The sequence below is a fragment of the Ursus maritimus genome, unplaced genomic scaffold, assembly GCF_017311325.1.
Source record: "Ursus maritimus isolate PB19 unplaced genomic scaffold, ASM1731132v1 scaffold_21, whole genome shotgun sequence".
In the NCBI taxonomy this organism is placed as follows: Eukaryota; Metazoa; Chordata; class Mammalia; order Carnivora; family Ursidae; genus Ursus; species Ursus maritimus.
The window spans coordinates 8,677,226-8,699,049 of record NW_024424564.1 but is presented as its reverse complement, the minus strand read 5'-3'; the positions used below and the strand labels follow the sequence as shown (position 1 = coordinate 8,699,049).

General features: G+C 44.9%; 1 protein-coding gene across 3 annotated transcripts in view; it reads left to right on the top strand.

The window, feature by feature from the left end:
- The window catches only part of GRIP1 (glutamate receptor interacting protein 1), a 379,487-nt gene extending 360,647 nt beyond the window's left edge, over nt 1–18,840 (top strand). For all 3 annotated transcript variants that reach the window (XM_040637235.1, XM_040637234.1, XM_008684380.2), the window contains 2 exons: nt 17,266–17,412; nt 18,529–18,840. In XM_040637235.1, coding sequence (XP_040493169.1) covers nt 17,266–17,412; nt 18,529–18,756 — 375 coding nt within the window. In that variant the 3' untranslated portion in view covers nt 18,757–18,840. The remainder of the gene's footprint in view (nt 1–17,265; nt 17,413–18,528) is intronic.
- The last annotated feature ends 2,984 nt before the right edge of the window (nt 18,841–21,824 follow it).

Here is a 21,824-nt window from a genome sequence, read left to right as displayed (position 1 = left end):
TAGCAGGGATAAAATAGAGTCATTTTTCCTTCTAGAGTGAGGCACTTGCCTCAAAGGGAGATTATTGATAGCCCACCGGTACAAAGACCCATCGGCCCATCCCTCCTGCGCTGAAAGCATTTAGCAAAGATAATGATGAGAAATTGGTTGTGCAAGTCATTAGAGCTGAGGTTTAATAAAGTGCCTGTGCTGAAAATCGATCTTATTTTTTAAAAAGGCCCCCTCCACATGCCAGCACATTGGGTGGCAGCGTGTGGCCTGGTTGGAACACGTGTGTGGCAGAGTGTGACCTGGGAGGCCACAGGATCATGCACACGGATGGGCCAAGACCTAATCCGCGGGATTCTTCTTTTTGCCTTCGTTTCAGACGTCTCCCCTCAGTGGTGGCAATAAATACGTCTCCCGTGTAGCTTCACTTTTCTTTTGAATTAGTCCCAAACAAAATAGAGGACTCTCGAAAGCAGATGGTGTCCCGGGCATCCTAAGGCACAAAACAAGATCTAGTGAAGCGAAAGGGCAGCCAGGAGTGCGCAGCCTGGCAACAGGGAATTCTGGGAGTGTGTCTGCTCACATCCTGGGTATCATTTCCTTTTGTAAGTGAGTTCAGTGATTCTGTCAGGCATCCACGTGCTGGCTGTTAAATACGTTCTCCAGTGTTGAAGTGTGTGAGAGGAAGAGTCACTCGGCCTGGTGGCTGTGCTCGTGTCCTGCCCGTGGGTGACTGAACACTGCCGGATTGCCAGACGCCATGAAAAAGCGCAGTGACTTGTCGATGAAATTGAGTTATCTTCCCAGTGGGGTGCTGCTAGCCTATAGGGTTTTTTGTTGTTGTTGGGTTTTTTTAGCTTATTTTTCCTTTGTAAAATAAGGGCTGGATCCCTGGGATCCGGGATCTGGCACTCTGGCAGGTGGTGGTGTGGACAGGGGTCAGGGAATTAGAAAAACATTCCTTCTTCAAGTTGAAGATAATCCCAGACCAGATGCACAGCTTGACGAGTGGAACGAGGGCTGGTTTTCAGTTCCCTGAGCCCCCTTGGTGGACATTTCCAAATGTGTCTGGGGGAGGAATTCCCAAGGGGCTGCAAAGACCGGGGCAGAGAGGCCGGATGAGGGAAATAGCACACAGGCTTGGTGTCATTTTCCGGCTGCCATCTTTCTGTGGCTGTTGGCTACTTGGGGAAATCTGTCTCCTTGAGGACAGGGGGCAGACCTGTTCATGTCCCAGCCAGCGACTACAAACTCACACTGTGTTCACAAGAAGCTGATCAAGAGGATGTGAATGACTGGGCAAGGATCCATCCTCATTCCCGGGGAGAAAAAAACAAAAAGCAAAAACAGCTCCATCTCTGAGTGACGGGTTACTAACATCATCTTCAAACATGAAGAATGCAGTGTGGGCTTATCTTCCAATTTCCTGGGTTTCAGCTTCTTTCCCTTGTTTACCCGTGACTTACCACCCAGTCCTCCTTGCCATTCCTTCTCTTCCTTCAGACCTTCAGAAAGTCCCAAGCTCGGGTCAGGGACTCTACGGTTTTCTTTCATTTCACCCCATCTGCTGTGTCTGAGGCCCTTCTGGGTCTGGGCAAGTCTTCCTTCTAGTTGTTTACATTCACTCCTGGACCCCAAAAGCTAGTTGTCCTTCATGACGCTTGGAACCAACATAGAAACACAGCCCCACTTCCTTTTTTGTCTGTGTGGATGGGGGAGGAAGTGAGAGCTGGCAAGATGATTTGATATTGGGGGTGGGGTGGTGGCGGAGGAGCTCACAGGGAAGTGATCCTCACATTCCCTCAGTATTTGTTGGCTGAGACGATCTGAAACACATCTTACCTCACAACTCAGGACATGCGAACATCCGCACTCGTATCTGAACACATCCAAAACTTGACTGCATGGTTTATGCTAACATTTTCTATTTTTCCTTTGTTCTTTTTTCAAATACTATCATATTAAGCTGACTTCAAATTTTATTAATGGGTCTTAACCAAAAGTTTGCGGACTACTGCCTCTGATGATCTCCCCCATGCTTCTTAAAATTCAGTTTCCTAAACCCCACCCAGACTTGCCTGGTCAGCACTTTCTGGGAGTGCCGGCCAACCTCTTCAGTGGATTATGCTGCACCCTGAAGACTGAGGATCACAGGTTTAGGTTTTGTTTTTTTTTTTTTTTTAAGATTTTATTTATTTATTTGACCGAGATAGAGACAGCTACCGAGAGAGAGAGAGAGAGAGAGAGAGAGAGAGAGCACAGCAGGGGGAGTGGGAGAGGAAGAAGCAGGCTCATAGCAGAGGAGCCTGATGTGGGGCTCGATCCCAGAACGCCGGGATCACGCCCTGAGCCAAAGGCAGACGCTTAACCACTGTGCCACCCAGGCGCCCCACAGGTTTAGGTTTTGCTAATGGAGGTGATGATGCTGTTTCAGTGAAATCATTAGAAGCAGTGGGGTGGCAGGGGAAAAAGGAAATGAGGTTGCATCCTCAGCCCTGCAGCTTCTGGGTTTTATCTTTAAAATGAATTCTGGTTTGTACTATAGCTTATCACAGATTCTTTCTCTTTACGGATAAGGAGCCTGTGATCTGAGCTATAGTTCATTGATAACCCTTCTTTCCCTTCTGATGCTTAAATGTCCTTTATGTCCACTTAATCTATTTCTGAGATGAAGTCTCGCTTCACTTCTTTGCATACTTTTTTTTTTTAAGATTTTATTTATTTATTTGACAGAGAGAAAGACAGCCAGTGAGAGAGGGAACACAAGCAGGGGGATTGGGAGAGAAAGAAGCAGGCTCCCAGCAGAGGAGCCTGATGTGGGGCTCGATCCCTGGGATCCGGGATCACGCCCTGAACCAAAGGCAGACGCTTGACGACTGAGCCACCCAGGCGCCCCACTTCTTTGCATACTTTAAAGCAAAAAGATTGTTTTTTTCTGTAGAGTAGAAAGTTTCCCCGCATCCAGAACATTGGGACTTTGTTTTGTTTTGTCGTATTGACATTTCCTTTTGCCCTGTCATTTATGTTTTTAAGTAAAATTATATTCCTTTACTGTATGCAGCTATTTGTATTTCTCATTTTACAGAAAGGTTTTGACAGTCCTTTTTCAGCATCTCCTTTTATTTATGGTTTATTTATGGCTGCTGGTGGCACGACCTTGGGACATTGAAGTCATCTGCTAGGACCCCTTTTATTTCTCATAGCTGCTTTGGCTGCCGTCTACTTTTTCCCCAGCCAACTTCACTTTGCATTTTCTAATGTATCTGAATGCTTTGAGGGGGAAGCTTTCTTTTTCTTGATATGAGAAAGTTGTTCTTGTCCTTGTAAGGAGTGTCACTTTCAGTGCCTAATGGCAACTTCTTTTGCAATCTTCTCTCCGCGTCAGGAAGAGAGGCTCAGCCTTAGGAGGAAATATGCAATGGAAAAACATATCTTATTCAGACATACGCCTCTTCCTTCACCAGCTATTTGGAGTTGGTTCTCAAGATCAAACGAGTGCACATGGCAGGCCTCGACCTTCTCCAAATAGCTGGTGTAGAATCGTCTTACTGTGGAAGTCACGAGCAGCTAAAAATGACAGACTGAATATATGCACCTTCTGCTTTTGCCTACCCTTCTTCGCTAGCTCCAGTTTCTCTTCCTCCAGGCAAGGAGGGGTGAATTAGAAAGAACACAGACTTTGTCGTCAGGCAGACCGAGGTTTGCTCACAGTCTGACGCGCATCCGCCGTGTCACTTCTCGGAACCATGGTTTTCTCCTTTAGCAGACGAGGGGGCAGGATCCTGCTTAGGAGCGGAGCCTTCACAAATAGCATTTCCCCTGGGGAAGTCGCCACCCTTCAGAGTCTCGCCTCAGCCGTGCAGTGTCAGAAACCCCGAAAATGAGGTCTCCACGGCCTCCCAGCCTGCAAAGCAGATTGAGCCTCAGAGCCCCCGAGATGGAGATGTAAACCAGAGTGGGAATCTGTGAACAGACAGATGGACGCGTGTCTAGTTACCAGTCAGTGCCTCAGCCCGACGACCATACGCTCTCCGTGTAAAACCAGGGCCAGCAGATAATCAGAAGGTTGTTGGGGAAACGTGGAATTGTAGAATGTGAGCTGGAGTCTGCATGACATGTTTAAAATGAGTAATGGCATTCAGCCCTGACAGTCCTCAAAATGGATCATTCCCTCAGCTTCCTTTGTCTGTGATTCTGTTAAAACATACTTTTCAGGACACAAAACAGGTCTCAACCGATACCAAAAGACTGAAATTATCCCCTGCATATTCTCAGACCACAACGCTTTGAAATTGGAACTCAGCCACAAGGAAAAATTTGGAAGAAACTCAAACACTTGGAGCCTAAGAACCATCCTGCTCAGGAATGATTTGATAAACGAGGAAATCAAAAATCAATTTAAACAATTTATGGAGACCAACGAGAATGAAAACACAACGGTCCAAAACCTAGGGGATACTGCAAAGGCAGTCCTAAGGGGAAATACATAGCCATCCAAGCCTCACTCAAAAGAATAGAAAAATCTAAAATGCAGTTTTTGTATTCTCACCTCAAGAAGCTGGAACAGCAACAGAGGGACAGGCCTAATCCACGCACGAGAAAGCAGTTGACCAAGATTAGAGCAGAAATCAATGAATTAGAAACCAGAAGTACAGTAGAGCAGATCAACAGAACTAGAAGCTGGTTCTTTGAGAGAATCAATAAAATTGACAGACCACTGGCAAGACTTATCCAAAAGAATAGAGAAAGGACCCAAATTAATAAAATTATGAATGAAAAAGGAGAGGTCACAACCAACACCAATGAAATTGGAAGAATTATTAGAAACTTTTATCAACAGCTTTATGCCAGTAAATTAAGCAATATGGAAGAGATGGAGGCCTTCCTGGGAACCTATAAACTACCAAGACTGAAACAGGAAGAAATTGATTTTTTAAACAGGCCAATTAATTATGAAGAGATTGAGTCAGTGATAAACCACCTTCCAAAAAACAAAACTCCAGGCCCGGATGGTTTTCCTGGGGAATTCTACCAAACATTCAAAGAAGAAATAATACCTATTCTCCTAAAGCTATTTCAAAAAATAGAAACAGAAGGAAAGCTACCAAACTCATTCTATAAGGCCAATATTACCTTGATCCCCAAACCAGGCAAAGACCCCATCAAAAAAGAGAATTACAGACCGATTTCCCTAATGAACATGGACGCCAAAATCCTCAACAAGATCCTGGCTAATAGAATCCAACAGTACATTAAAAGGATTATCCATCATGACCAAGTGGGATTCATCCCTGGGATGCAAGGGTCGTTCAACATTCGCAAATCCATCAGGATCTTAGATTTTATCCAGAAAGAAAAATTCAAAAATCATATGATTCTCTCAATAGGTGCAGAAAAAGCATTTGACAAAATACAGCATCCTTTCCTGATTAAAACCCTTGAGAGTGTAGGGATAGAGGGCACATTCCTCAATCTTACAAAAACCACCTATGAAAAGCCTACAGCAAATATCATTCTCAATGGGGAAAAGCTGGAAGCCTTTCCCTTAAGATCAGGAACATGACAAGGATGCCCACTCTCGCCACTATTATTCAACATAGTACTAGAAGTCCTTGCAACAGCAATCGGACAACAAAAAGGGATAAAAGGTATCCAGATCGGCAAAGAAGAAGTCAAACTGTCTCTCTTCGCAGATGACATGATACTCTATATGGAAAACCCAAAAGAATCCACTCCCAAACTATTAGAAGTTACAGAGCAATTCAGTAATGTGGCGGGATACAAAATCAATGCTCAGAAATCAGTTACATTTCTATACACGAATAATGAGACTGAAGAAAGAGAAATTAGGGAATCCATCCCATTTACAATAGCACCAAAAATCATACGTTACCTTGGAATTAACTTTACCAGAGACGTAAAGGATCTATATTCTAGAAACTACAAATCAGTCTTGAAAGACATTGAGGAAGACATAAAAAGATGGAAAAATATTCCATGCTCATGGATCGGAAGAATTAACATAGTTAAAATGTCCATGCTACCAGAGCAATCTACACTTTCAGTGCTATCCCGATCAAAATACCGAGGACATTTTTCAAAGAACTGGAACAAATAGTCCTTAAATTTTTATGGAACCAGAAAAGGCCCCAAATCGCCAAGGAACTGTTGAAAAGGAAACACAAAGCTGGGGGCATCACAATGCTGGATTTCCAGCTGTACTACAAAGCTGTGATCACAAAGACAGCATGGTACTGGCACAAAAACAGACACATAGACCAATGGAACAGAATAGAGAACCCGGAAATGGACCCTCGGCTCTTTGGGCAACTAATCTTTGATAAAGCAGGAAAAAACATCCGGTGGAAAAAAGACAGTCTCTTCAATAAATGGTGCTGGGAAAATTAGACAGCTACATGCAAAAGAATGAAACTTGACCACTCTCTCACACCATACACAAAGATAAACTCCAAATGGATGAAAGACCTCGATGTGAGACAGGAATCCATCAAAATCCTAGAGGAGAACATAGGCAGCAACCTCTACGACATCGGCCAAAGCAACCTTTTTCATGACACATCTCCAAAGGCAGGAGAAACAAAAGATAAAATGAACTTGTGGGACTACATCAAGATAAAAAGCTTCTGCACAGCCAAGGAAACAGTCAAAAAAACTAAGAGGAAGCCCACGGAATGGGAGAATGTATTTGCAAATGATGCTACAGATAAAAGACTGGTATCCAAGATCTACAAAGAACTTCTCAAACTCAATGTGTGAGAAACAAACAAATCATAAAATGGGCAGAAGATATGAACAGACACTTTTCCAATGATGACATACAAATGGCTAACAGACACATTGAAAAAATGTTCAAAATCATTAGCCATCAGGGAAATTTAAATCAAAACCACACTGAGATACCACCTTACGCCAGTTAGAATGGCAAAAATTGACAAGGCAAGAAACAACAATTGCTGGAGAGGATGTGGAGAAAGGGGATCCCTCCTACATTGTTGGTGGGAATGCAAGTTGGTACAGCCACTCTGGAAAACAGTGTGGAGGTCCCTTAAAAAGTTAAAAATTGAGCTAACCTATGACCCAGCCATTGCACTACTGGGTATTTACCCCAAAGATACAGACGTAGTGAAGAGAAGGGCCATATGCACCCCAACGTTCATAGCAGCATTATCCACAATAGCTAAATCGTGGAAGGAGCCGAGATGCCCTTCAACAGATGACTGGATTAAGAAGTTGTGGTCCATATAGACAATGGAATATTACTCAGCTATCAGAAAGAACGATTTCTCAACATTTGCTGCAACATGGACGGCACTGGAGGAGATAATGCCAAGTGAAATAAGTCAAGCAGAGAAAGACAATTATATGATTTCTCTCATCTATGGAACATAAGAAGTAGGAAGATCGGTAGGGGAAGAAAGGGATAAAGAAAGGGGGGGTAATCAGAAGGGGGAAGAAGCATGAAAGACTATGGACTCTGAGAAACAAACAGGGCTTCAGAGGGCAGGGGGGTGGGGGAATGGGATAGACCGGTGATGGGTAGTAAGGAGGGCACGTATAGCATGGTGCACTGGGTGTTATACACAACTAATGAATCATCGAACTTTACATCAGAAAGCAGGGATGTACTGTATGGTGACTAACATAATATAATAAAAAAAACATTAAAAAAACATACTTTTTAAAATGTAAAAGATAGAATTCTTTTAAGATTTATTTATTTATTTGAGAGGGGGAGGGGCAGAGTGAGAGACTCTTATGCTGAGCCTGGGCTGGTCACAGGGCTCGATCCCACGACCCTGAGATCAGGACCTGAGCCAAAATCAAGAGTCAGTCTCTTAACCGACTGAGCCACCCAGGCGCCCCAATATAATTCTTATGAAAATAATGGGCTTGTGTCAAAAATTTTCAGATGCTAGTTTAACCCTATGAAGAGGAATGACAATGGGACGATAGAGCTTGTTCAAAGGGGGGCTATGTCTCAGTCAGGGAGGGGGAGAAAAAGCAAGAATGCTAGAATAAGATTTCCAAGTTACGAGTAAAGCTGCCCAATGACTTATAGGGAAATAAAAGCCAAGCCTTCAAGGTCGTTTCTTCATTGCAACTCTACCCGGCCGAGCTCAGTCTGCATCTTACTACTTTCCAGCAAGTTGCCATCTACCTTTGCAGGGCCTGAGCTCTGAGCACTAGAAATGTGAGTCCCAACAAAGTTGCAGCCCCCAGACTCAGATGGCCCTCGGGTGGAGTGAGGGCTCCAGTATGCCTTACTTCTTAGTTTTCCGTCTTCATCTTGTCACTTGGTCCAGGATCCAGCACCACGCCTCTTCAGAAATGTTAACAGCTTCCCTTAAGTCTAGCTCTGGCCGGGGACCATTCATCTCATCCTGATGTTTTTATGTCTCTCTGTGGTGATCAAATATGTTCATTTATAGGTTGTAAGATACCATATTATCCAAAGGATGTTCACTTCCAGTGGCGTACGCTCGGAGGGCCACTCTGTTCCCCCTGGTCCTTGGAGGGTAGCCTGCCGGACCTCTTCCTTCCCCACTGTTCTGTCCTCTTACCTGGCTGGCTATCGTTAAGGATTACGTTGATAATGGTCTTGCCCAGGGCTTGTCTTTTTCTTTCCCTTAGATAGACACAGAGCTCTCTCCTTGTTCTGAGGATCTTTGGAGTGTCTGACCACAGCAACACGTGGAATGAGGAAATAAAATCGAGACCATCAGCACTCATTGCAGCGGGGGTTTGGTCCGTTGTATGTCACTTGTCATCCTTCCTGAATGGCAGCGAGCCTAGCCCTGAATTCCCACAGGCCCAGGGGGTGAGCAGAGGGCATGCCTCCCACCCAGCGATGCAGGTGGCCCCTGGAGCGAGGAGGCCCACATAGACCTGAGGAGAATGGAGGTCAGTAGGGTGCAGAGGGAATTGGGAAGGATCAAGAACTGGAGGAGAGCCAGGCCAGGGCAGACCTGGGAGCCTGAAATCAGAAGCCGGAGCAGAGGGAGCACGTGCTGAGTAACCAGTGGGCAGTCCTGAGAAAAACCCTGGAACAGAGACTCTGTCAGCTGACCAACTTGGCGGTGGCTGTGGCAAGGGAAAGGGGCTGGGGGCAGGGTTGCCAGGTGAACTGGGGAGAGAGTCCCTGGGCCCTGGACTCAGTTCATCCCAAAGATGTTGCCAAAGGTTCTTGGTCTCCTTATGAAAGAATTCAAGGATAGACACACAACATGGTGGACAAGTGACACAAGCATTAAAGTGTATGAAAGTGAAAGTATACTCTGGAGGTGTGAGATTGGGTAAGCGAGAGAGAGAGAGAGAGAGAGAGAGAGAGCGTGCGCGCGCAAGAGAGAGCTGCGCACCCTGGAGTTTGGGTTTCTGTCTTTTATTGACAGCTGTTAATAAGGAGCAGAACATTCATTACTTGGGGCGGAGATGCAGAGTTTCATACGTCTCCTTCCTTCCTTGGTCAGGGGTTTCCTGTCATGGCATCCGCCATCTTGGGCCTGTCCAGTTTGGTCCAGCTTCTTTGGAGTGCTGCCAGGACAGGCCTCTGACTTTCCTGATAGCTGGCCATGACTTTCTCATTGCTGGCCACCAGGCATCCTGTTAGAACTGAACTAATGGCCTTCTCTGACAGCAGAGCTGGCAATAACTAGGTGACCGAGGTGCCCGTGGCTTGGTTTGATCTGCTGGAGAATCTGGAGACTGATCTAGCTCTTTTCTCTTTGATGTGCTGTGAACTGAGAGAGGTGGAGTTGCTGTGACATGAATTGGGGAAGCAGCACATAAATCCACCTCAGGTCTTAAGGCCTTGCGGTGCTCTCTTGCTTGGGACTCAGCTCCCCAAGGGCCAAGTCAGTCCTGACTTGCTCCTACTTAGAGCCAGAATCCACGCTACTGACTCTCGCCTTGTTGAGCCCCTACTTTTCAAGCCCGTGGTGCCGCACGCTGGCCAGGAGCAGCAGGAAGCAGTGTATGAAGCAGCTGTCCCTTTCTCTCCTCTGCCAAGGAGCCTCCCCAGACGAGAGGGCAGCAGCTGCCTTTCCTGACCCAGTTTGTCTTGAAGCCCAGTTTGAGTGGCATAAACTGAAATCACTTCCTCTTGGGCTGGAAGAATGCAGTTGGGAAGGCCATACCTTTGTTTTCTTCCAGCCCCGCAAGGAGTATAGGATTATCCTCAAAGCCAACAATACCTGAATTATCAGGTTTAAGGGAAGAGAGCTGCTCCAGTGATGTCTGTAAGAATAAATCCAAGTGCCTGGTGATTTATGGGGAAACTAGTACCTTCTCTGAGAAATAGGTGTTGGTTTGGCCCTTAAGGCCATCAGGCCAGGGGCTGAACGATAGGAAGGCTGCCAGGGCTTAGAAACTGCTTCTGGGATAGCTGTCACTTGCCGTGACTTGCTCAAGATAGTGGACACAATTGCCTTTAAAATCCAAGGGGGGAGCATTGCCTCTGTTGCTTAAAGATTTTCACATATTTCAAAACTGAAAACAGAAACATTAGGTTTCTAATCTTTGCCTTGAGGGCATTGTTCAGACATGTGGATAGACTTGCTTAGAAATAGAAAACAAGGCACAACTTGAATTGTGGTGAACCCTTCCGCCTCGTGTTAAAGCTTCTGTTTCCAGGAGGGTTAGAAACAATTGCAGCGTGTGCTGACGAATAGTTAAAACTGAACTGAGCTTTGTAGAACTGTATTCTTGCCCAGAGTTACGTTTCAAGAGGCTCACTGGCCCTTTATAGAAGAGAAAAATCTAGCCTTGTGTTCATAATCCAGCTTCCCCTTCGGTTAGCCCCGAATAGAGACCCCACACGAGAAATTTTGATTCACATGAGCCAGAGTGGACCCCGAAGAGCTCTAGGAGCAGGAGTTGATGCAGATGTTCGTGGAAAGCCACAAAGGGGCTCTGGTCAGAAGAAACACAGCAGACGTGATAAATTATTCATCTTTAGCTTGTTGGGCAGTTGGAAATGGATAAAGGCTGTCTGACCAGCGAGGAGATTATATGTCCAGGAAAAAAAAATCATGATTTAGTGGAAGGAACACAATCAATGAGGTCAGATATTCAAGCGTTGCATCCTACAGCTTATACGTTCCGAGGAAGACAAGTACGTCCATCAACCTGTTTAAGAGTCGGTGTTCTCATTAGCAGGAAGGGAATAATTCTGCTGCCCAGAGTTGCTAGGAGTTCAAAAGCAATCATATGGAGGAAAGTGCCTGGGTAAGGAATTCATCTGTGGGGGAAAAAAAAAAAAAGAAGTGACCTGGAATCCTTCAAATTCTTTGTGGACAGGAAGTAAATCAGAAGTAACTACCACGGATCTCCGTGCAAGCAGGAGGGCAGCAGTGACACGGCACAATTTATTGTTGCTGCTGTGAGAGCAGCCAGCTGTATGCTCTCTTTTTGTGAATTATGGATTCCTGGAATCTTAGCTTTTGTGTCACGTTGAAGTGATTTCTTTTTTGTTATTGGCTATCTCCAGGAGACCGTAGAGTTGGCTATTAAAATTCAGTGTCCTCTAACCTGAGGAAATCTTTCCAGAGAAACAGATTAATCTCACATGTAAACCATTGATTAGCCTCTCATCTTGAAGAGTTTGCCATCCCGTCTAAGGCTCCGAAACACCATGTCTCTTGGGCAGCAACTTTGACCTGAAATGAGCTAATCTGCTGACCTGCTCTGGCTGACTTCCCACTTGAATATTTTGGTTAATGTGTGACCACGGACTGGTGTTGGCGTTATTTGGCGTCTCGCCTGAGTTCTGGCTATGGAGCTGACATCCAAGAATCATAGGCCCATTGAGCAATGAAGAGCTTCACTATTATTCTAGGCCCACACCAAATGTTCCCCCCAATGCACGGATACTGGTTCACTGTGTTGGAAAACCTGTCTCAGATAGAAGACAGAAACGGGCTTCTTAATGTCCATTGCAAGCATAGGCTTTGCGACGCTGACATTCGGGTACACGGAAAGAGCGTGCCTGGGGCTGCAGAGCAGATGCCAGTCCCCCTACCCACCAGCCATTAGCACGGGTCTCTAGGACCTTCCCCCATGCCTAGCTGCAAGTGGAAAAGAGAGAAGTAGGAGGCACAGCCCTCTAGGAGTGGTGATGGTCCCTGCCCCAGGTGGGCTACTTGTCACATGGTGAGAAACAAAGATGCAAAGGGGGCAGAAGGACAAGAAATCCCACAGAGAAGGCACAGACAAAGCCAAAGAGGGGCACAGAAGCAGCACCTTGGGCAAAGAGATTTCATCTGCTAATAAAGAGGGCCTCAAAATGGCAGACTCTCACCAATCCTGTTAGCTATTTGCTTCAGTCTCCTCCTCCTCCCCCCCTTCTCCTTCCTCCTTCTCCAGTTTGGCCTTTTCTCCCTATTCCTCTTCTTCCTTTCTTTGCGAAAGGAGCATGAGGATGGAAGGAAAGGAACTAGAATATAAAATGTTTCCTAAAAATGTTTCCTCCAACGAAGGTACCTTGGAGGAGTGGCTGATTCCAGACTGGGAGCAGGAAATATTCAGGATGAGTCATGATATCATGAGCCAGAAAGCAAAGAAGTTATCAAAACAAATGAGTCATATCAAAAGGACACAGAGGTTAACATGAAAGACTCCCCTTGGCCAAAGATGAGAAAATTTGAGCACCCAAAAGAATAATGATGAAATTACTTGAAATATGACATTTGTATGTAAACCCAGGTGTTCATAGTGATACTTCACCAAAGTCATCCCTCCAGAAAAAAATGTCTTTGGGACACCAGTAGAAGTGTTTAGTGTACTAATTCCCTATACTAAAAAGCAAAGGAGAGAATCGGCATTCATTCTGCGTCTCTGGTTCAACATGCACATCAAAGTAACCAAACAGCCCTATTTGAAGAAAGGAGAGTTCTTCTTTATGAAAGAATTCTAGCTAACAAATATGGAAGATATTATAGGATTAGAAAAAGACTATCACTCTGCAACCTCTAATGAAATTATTCCGACAATGGTCATCAGTGGTCAAAAACATTTAGATGAGAGGTTGATGGGGAACCTTACAATGAAGACATTAGCCGTCCTCCCCTGAACCCACCCAAAGTGGGACAACTAGAAATTGAATGATGCAATGTCGTGGGAAGCACCCTGCAGCAAGTGTGATCCATTCACACCCCTCCCCACAAAGCTTACCCTGCCTCCAGTCGAGGACCCAGGGTCACATTCGTGTGGAGGGGCACGAGGGCTAGAAGAACACAGTGCAGGACAGATACAGTTCCCACAAGAAGTCAGCAGCATGGGGCCATGCTTTAGACAGGAGGACGTGTAGAGACCTCACATTCACGTGTCGACCTTGATGGGGTCCCAATCTGAAAAAACCAACTCTAAAAACCACTTTTGAGACAGGGCATTTTGTTATGGACTAGCTGTTGGAGGATATCAGGGAATCAGGATGAATTTGGGAATGAATTCGTGACATTGAGGTTATGTAAAAACAGTGATCTTGGTGTTTTAGATTCATCCTGAGGTATGCGGGAGTGAAATGACTTAAGGACTGTCATTTGCCTTAAAATAAGCCCCCAAAGAAGAAGAAAGAAGGGGGACTGAGTGGGGGTGGGGCAAGCTCTTGATGGTTGTCGGATCTGAGTGATGAGCTTATGGGGATTCATTGTTTGTTCTAACTTCTCTACTCATGAATACGTTTGAGTTTTTTCATTAAAAAATAGCTTTCTCGTAACTAAACTTATCGTGGTAATGATTTTGCAATATAGATATGTCCAGTCATGATTCAGTCTACCTTAAACTTTTACAGAGCTGTATGTCAATTATATCTCAACACAACTGGAAAATCTTTTTTTTTAATTTTTTAATAGCTCTTTCCAATACCCACCCTCCCCACCTTAGGAAAGGGGCAGAACTCTTCCTGTCCTGTGGCCTGAGGCCAAATCATAATTATTGAGGGACCTAAAAATTCTCCTCTGTAATGAGTGCTTATTAAGCAAGCACCTGCTGGGAAAAGAGAAAGCGTGCGTGGGGATAGCTGAGCTTCACAGCCACGGCCACTCGGGTTTGAACCGCTTCTCTGTAAACGAGTGCCTAACCCTCCACGAGCTTTCATATCCCTGCGTGACCGGCTCCACAGACTTGACAGAGTCGGTAACGTCCTGTTTACTTTCTAATCTATTCACTCGAGACCCACAGGGTTATCACCTGTTGGCAAGAAGTCCAGTATTTCCTGCTGGTCCCTCCATCTCAACCTCCCTTCCTGTCCAAGAAGGGAGCTTCCTCCGCCCTTAGGCAGGGCCAGCCTGACTGCGATGTCAGCGGTGGTCTCACCTCTGATGGCCACACGGTGGCGCCATTGGAGCTTCGTGCTGCCCCGGCCCCAGCCACCCCCAGCCGCCTCCAGCCACCCGGCCCCTGCAGCCTTGCGAATTCCCATTGGAGCCCTGGGGCGGGAGACTGGGGGGCCCTGGGCCAGTTCTGATGGTTTCCAAACTCAACCACAAACCGTAAGAGACGCTGACCTCTAGGAAACAAACGGAGGGTTGCTGGAGGGGAGTTTGGGGTGGGGGATGGGGAACTGGGTGCCGGGCATTAAGGGCACGTGATGTAACAAGCACCGGGTGTTGTCTGCAACTGACGAATCACTGAACTCCGCCTCTGAAACTAATTTAAAAAAAAAAAATCAGCTCTGTCAAAAAAAAAAAAAAAAACGAACTAGTGATTTCATTACTCAACAAACACTGGTTTAGGGGTTCAGGATATCAGTGAACTAAACGAAGATTCTTTCCCCACCTCAAGGAGCTTGGGAGCCGGGTGCATCTTCAGTATGCTAAGGCCCTCTGAGCCCAGGTCACCAATAAAGGCTCCTCCCTACCTCCTGAGGGGCGTCGGTCTGGAGGGAGCTCTCTCACTCATGCAGTTTGAACCTAATTCTCTCCCCGTGCATTATCAGGGTGCCTGTCGGATGGGGGGTTGGGTTATACTAAGTGACACACGCATCTGCAGACACACCCACGCAAACACACACACACTGCCCCCTCCCACAGTGAGGTAAGGCTTTCTCCTTTATACCTATACGACAACGGGATCCTCCCGTAGAAATCAGGTCATTTCAGACTTCAAACTTCGTATACACCACCTCACTTAACACAGAGACTCTTACCCACCTTGCAGGGTTGTTAGGAGGATTAAATCAGATATCTCCACTGGACATAAACTCACGAAGACTATATTTTGCTCACAGCTCTATCTTTTTGTTTTTTTAACTGCTGCATCCTTAGTCCTTAAAAGAGCGCCTGGCACATGGTAGGGCATGTGCGCGTGCGCACAGACACACACACACACACACACACACACACACACACACGAGGGAACGAGCCTGCAGAGAGTATCATCCCATTAAACATTAGCTCCCTCGATTCTTTTCAGAGCGTGGAATAGCCCGGTGCATGCGGAGGACCACCCGGAGCAATTGCACCGCGCGCAGGGATTCCCAGGGTTCGGCAGGTGCCAAGTCAGTCAGTCTGGCCAGGGTCCGAGAGTCTGCATTTTAACATGCTCCTGAGAGATGGTGATGCTTCTGGTCAGGACCTCACTTTAACTTGCAAGGCACATTTTTTTCTTCCTCTTAAAGCAAAGTTGCAACGAAATTCTGGCCCCTTTCCTTCTAGTGCACTTGTGGAAAGAGGCAGGTAGTGGTAGAATGTGTATATATCTTAATCCGGAGGATCTAAGGTGCCATGGATTATGCAACACACCTGATCTCAGGGATTTTAAAATCGGACAAATAAAGCCTATCTTAGAGCCTATGACATAGGGCATTTTGAGTGACAGTAGTTCGTAATGGTTGAGAGTTTAGTGTCTGGAATCAGGGCCCCACTATTCATTACCTTTGTGACCTTGGGCGAATGACTTAACCTCTATAAAATTGAATTTCCTCACCTCTAATATGGCAATAACCACGAGGGCTGCCTGGTGAATAGTATAGACTCGGGCAGCTTGGCATTTTAGCTCTCAGCCTCGTAAAATAAAAAACCACAAACACCACTTTTTGTAGTTCCTTCAATATTCCCTACTTCTCTGAAATAAAGTAACTGGGTATAAAAAATAGACCTGTTTTATCTTGACCTTTTGCCCTCTGTAGCCCTGAAGTTTTTACTATTTTACAAGAACATATTCATGTATTTGTGTGAAAATAAAATAAAATATTTTTTAAAACAATTAAAGTAAAATGATATATTAGCCCAGATCAGTGCTCGAAGAGTGCATCAGTCCGTATGCAGGGCATTGGGCAAAACTTAGTGCTATCAGTGGCCAGCTGAAAACATTCAATGAGCGCCAAGTGCTAAGTATGGCACCTGGCAGGGTCCAGGACAGGGGGTGCTCAGTACATGTTACACATACATGGATTTGCCTCTGGAAGGCAGCCTTTTCTCTCTGTCGTTCACTCCTGTTCCCCAGCACCCAGAACCATGCTTAGAACAGGGTAGGGACTCGGTACACAGTTGGTGAATGTAAGCGTGATTGGCCGAATGTCTGAACCTCAGACTAACTCTTGCAGGAAGATGGAGGCGTGAGGATCGGGGGAAGCTTTGGCTGGCAGGTGGCCATAGGTGCAGAGGGAACCGGTGAGGCCTGTAGCCGAGAAGGGTGAAGGACTTGAGTTGCTAAACCAAAGCCCGGTTGCTATTCAAGCTGGACCCCAGAGCAAGGTGTTGGTTACAAGAACACTTTGAGGTCTTTTAACTCATGTTTGCTGTCAGTACTGTTGTTCTGATTGGGATACCATAGCCAATAAAATGATGGACTCCGGGCTGGCAGTTGCTCTAAGGGAGATGATATGCTGAGCACTGTACCCAGCATAGCATCAGGCATGGTGGGCAGGAAGGTAAGGCCTTTGGCTTCGTCCTGATACCCAGCAGGGGCAACGGGCTGCTCCAGGAAAGCAGAGAAGTCCACCTGCCCCGGGGGGTGGGGGGGTAGGGGCGGGGTGGGAATTCTCAACTGTGTCTGAGGGCTGCCATTAATCACAACAAGGAAGACTGGAACTCTCCAGCAGTTCACCTTCTCCTTCCTTTTCAGTTCTGGGTGGGACTTCACAAATTCCAAGGCTGTTCTCGGAGAAGGGGAAAAGCTACAGGAGAGGGGGGAGCTGCCTATTACAAATCTATTTTATTACTGAATAAATGAGTTTGAAAAGATTGTTGGACACGAAGTTTCACCCACAAAAGTCTGCAGCCAAGCTGAATGCCTCCTTCACATTCTCTCACTTTCCAGGTGACCCTGTACAAGAGCTCTGATATGGAGGACTTTGGGTTCAGTGTAGCAGACGGCTTGCTGGAGAAAGGAGTGTATGTCAAAAATATTCGCCCAGCTGGGCCAGGAGATCTCGGTGGCTTAAAGCCCTATGATAGACTCTTACAGGTAAGACTACAGGTGAAGTTTTGATTCATTTCACTCCTCAAAGTCTTACTCGATCAATGCCTACCCACCTTTCTTTGCCTCAAGACAAGATGAGGGGCCCCTAGGGCAGGGGGAGACCCCAGGGAAGGAGACCAGATGCTTGTGTTAGACCCGAGTCCTTTCTTCTTCAGTGGATCCTGGCAGAGCAGTCTGGGAGGCGGGGGGCCGTTCGGATCTGTCGCTCAGAAGAGATGTTAGCCCCAGATCTAGGAGATTTAGGACACTGAAGGCATGTGTTTGGATAAAGTCGCCTATGGTGGGCTTATAGTGAGGAAGAGAAGAGAACCAAGGCTAGAATCCTGAGAAAAACACATTTAAAGGACAGGAAGAGATAAAGGCAGGAAAGAACTGAAAGTGAATTAAAATGGTAAGAGGATCAAAGCAAACGGTGTCATAAAGAGCCAAGGAAGGAGAGCTTTAAGGATGATGAGTGGGCGTCAAGTGCAGCCCGTGCTAAAGGCCAAAGTGCACGAGACCTGGAGACACCATTCCTGTACTGGACACCTGGGGTCAATCGTACAACGTAAGTGTCAGGTTCCAGACGTGAGCAGATTGAGAATGCAAGGCAGATGGGTTAAAACCCTTGCTGCGGAAGAAGAAGGAGAAAGGAAAGACGAGCACGTACGTAAGCTGAGAGGCGGTTGGGCTCACTTCTGAGGGGTAGTTCAGCAGCGTGGTCAAGAGCACGGCTTTGGAGTCAGCCGGACTGCCTGGGTCACGTGCCAGCGGGGCCACTTACCAGCTGCTGTTTGAGGCAGATCTCTTCACCACTCTGTGCCTCACTTACCCCACCTGGAAACCGAGGATAACGTTCCGCCGTTGGAGCACCTGCCGCGAGCGGGGCTGTGCGCGCAGCCTGGGGGTGTTGGGGTGTCCCTGTTTCCTGCTCTCAGGGCCTTAGGAGTTAGTAGCAAAGACTAAGTGAAAAGATGGCCACCTCCTGGTGTGCTCAGAGAAGGGGTAGACCTCTGCAGGCTGCTCGTTTAGGCACCTCGGGACACCTGTTACACCGGGAGCGGTACTCTGGGTGTTGAGAATTACAACGAAAATGCAAAACGGCTCTTCTTGATTTTCCAGGTTAATCATGTCCGAACGAGAGACTTTGACTGCTGCCTTGTTGTGCCCCTCATAGCAGAATCTGGTAATAAGCTGGACTTGGTTATTAGTAGAAACCCACTGGCTTCACAGAAGTCTATAGAACAGACTCTACCAGGAGGAGAATGGAGTGAACAGAACAGTGCTTTTTTCCAACAGCCTAGTCATGGTGGTAATTTGGAGATACGAGAACCCACTAACACATTATAGCAATGCTTTTTATAAAGCAGGACAAAAGACAATATCTACATGGTGCTAAAAAATCCCTTTAAGATTTCTGTGGCATTGAAAGCACAGATATCACGTGGCATTAACTGCAAGCACAGGGGTCTTTTAAATCTCTCTCATGGCTCATGTTCACTTCCCCTTTCAAGCTGAAGATGTTTCTTTCTTGGTGACGGCAATGGTATATGGCAGGCCGTTCCCTGCTGGGCCCAGTGGTAGAGAAAAAGAAAAATACATAGGCTGCCCCTTCCCCCCCAATTAACATCAGAGGAAATTTTTACAAGTTCATCTTCCAATCACTTTTTAAAAAGAGAAATGTCTGTTTGAAATTATTCTCTATGACAATTTCCTTAATTCATTTTGAAATCAGAGTTTCTTACCATGAAGTCAACGTTAAGAACTTGACCAACAAGGCTTGTCACAAAGCTGGCTCTCCTAGGGGAACTGGAGTTTGAGACGTGGCTGGGACTGCTGCCATGGGAGGGGTCCAGGTGTAACATTAAGTTATCTTAAAATGTTTCAGCGATGATGCACGTAGGAGACCATAATAGGTGGTGGTAAATGTTTTGCCCCAATATAGGAATGATGTATGCTATTCCCTATGCAACAAATTAACAAACAGGATATGTCTTGTGACCTGTTGTTTTTTTTTTAAGGACACACTTTTAATAGCTGCAAATCTCTGATAATGAATTAGAGTGCTTAGTAACACTGAGAATTAGTTATTTTTAAAATTCAAGACTAAGAATTTAAGAGAGGAGGAGTCTTAAAATGAGGTTTATCTTACCGACAGACAAATCAAACGCATCTTGCTTGCCATGTTTTGAAACTGGTTCTAGAGGGGTGTACAGCACATGTACCTTCTGACGACGCTGGACTATCTTGTTCTGAGCCATGCTACTTTACTGAAATTGTAAATACATCTTTCGCAAAATGCATTGCCAACTATTACCATCCCTCAAAGCAATAAACTGTGACAGTTGCTTTTAAGATGTTTGTCAGCAACTGTTCTCATGTGTTCAGATCTGTTGAATAGTTACGCTAATAACTGTTATTTGGTGAATATTTAAAGAAAAATAGATCTGTATATTGATTGTAGAATCTCCATATTGAAATGATTATTTTCCAAACATTTTCATTTCGGTCAATGATTCCAACAACTGCTTAGGTAAAGCATTTGAACACTGTGTCCTTTGTTTAAGGACAAAGCTCACTTTTCTTTTTCTGCAGAGAAATATATTATTTCAACCATATTTCACAACCCGCCAGGGCAAGAGAGTATAAAGCAGAATCATGTTAAGAGAAAAAAAGATCATGAGTCACTTAAATATGTATTTTTATTTGTAACAAACAAGTATTAAGCTGTAAAGTATTTTTGTACAAATTTAATACTTTAATAGCATGGTATTTATCGTCTATGTATGGTTTTGGGGAATTCAAAATTGTTGCAAATATTTGTATGGAAAAAAAAAAACCCTCTACCAAATGGAATAAACAGTGATTTTAAAAAGCCAAAAATTATGGCGTGCGGTTTTTTTGGTGCTTTGATTATATTTCATTGTTCTGGATGAGCCCTACACGATGCTTATTATTATAGAATTTTCTAAAGGGGGTAGGTTTTGCCATAAACTTGAAAAGCAGCATGGAAGAGTGGGAAGAACATGGGTTTTAAAATCAGATCTGGGTTTGAATTCCAGCTCTGGTACTCACTGGTGGTATAAAATTTAGTAACTGTGAGTCAGTTTCCCCACCTGTGGTACTGAAGGTCCTATCTGCACTCCAGGACTGCTGTAAGGACAAGATATAAAAGATATGTTTAAGTCCTAAAACAGTCTGCAGACAGAAATACTCCCACAGTAATTATACATTTATTTTAGGTAACAAAGATAGACTTTAACTCTATCTTTAACTCAGATCATAATAACATCTGCCCTCAGAGGACATTAGTGTATTCTATGAAATACATTTATATAAACTATTAAGATGTATCAATTTTAATGTATGCTATCTTAAAAAAAAAAAAACTACACTGTAGTCCCAGCGTTTTCATTTTTGCAGACTATCTTGCAGGTCTTGTAAGTTTACAGGAACAAGGCAAGGATATCCATTCTCACCACTTCTTTTTAACAATGTATTAAAGGATCTAGCCAGAGCCTCAAAACAAGAAAATTAAATAAAAGGCATCCAGATTGGAAAGAAGTAAAACTGTCCCTATTTGCAGATGATATAACCTCATATATAGAAAATCCCAAGGAATCCACTAAAAACATATTAAAACTAATAAATGAGTTGAGCAAGATGGAAAGATACAAGATCAACTGTATTTCTATATAGTAGCAATGAACAAACCAAAAATAAGGGGGAAAAAATTCCATTGACATTAGGATCAAAAATAAAATACCCAGGAATAAATTTTAAAAATGCGAAACAGGGGCACCTGGGTGGCTCAGTCAGTTAAGCGTCTGCCTTCAGCTCAGGTCATGATCTCGAGGTCCTAGGATCGAGCCCCATGTCGGGCTCTCTGCTCAGTGGGGAGTCTGCTCTCCTGCTCCCTCTGATCCTCCTCCCTGCCTGTGCTCTCTCTCTCTGTCTCAAATAAATAAATAAAATCTTTAAAAAATTTAAAAAATATAAATAAAAAATGCAAAACAAAGCATTGTTGAAAGAAATGAGAGAAGACATAAACAGAAAGACATCCCATGTTCATGGATCAGAAGACTTACTAAGAAGGCAGTACTTCCCAGATCTATAGATTCAATCACCCCTCAAAATCCCAACTGGCTGTTTTGCAGAAACTGACAAGCTGATCCTAAAATTCACACGGAAGTGCAAGGGACTCAGAATAGTCCAAAAATCTTGAAAGAGAAGAACAAATTGGAGGGCTCACTTTTCTTGATTTCAAAATAAAGCTAACAAAGGGCATGGTGCTGGCATAACAACTGATGTATACATTAATGGGACAGAATCAGAAACTCAAAATCCAGGATCCATAAATCCTTCACATTTATGATCAATTGATTTTTGATAAGGGTGTCAAGACAAGTGAACGAGGA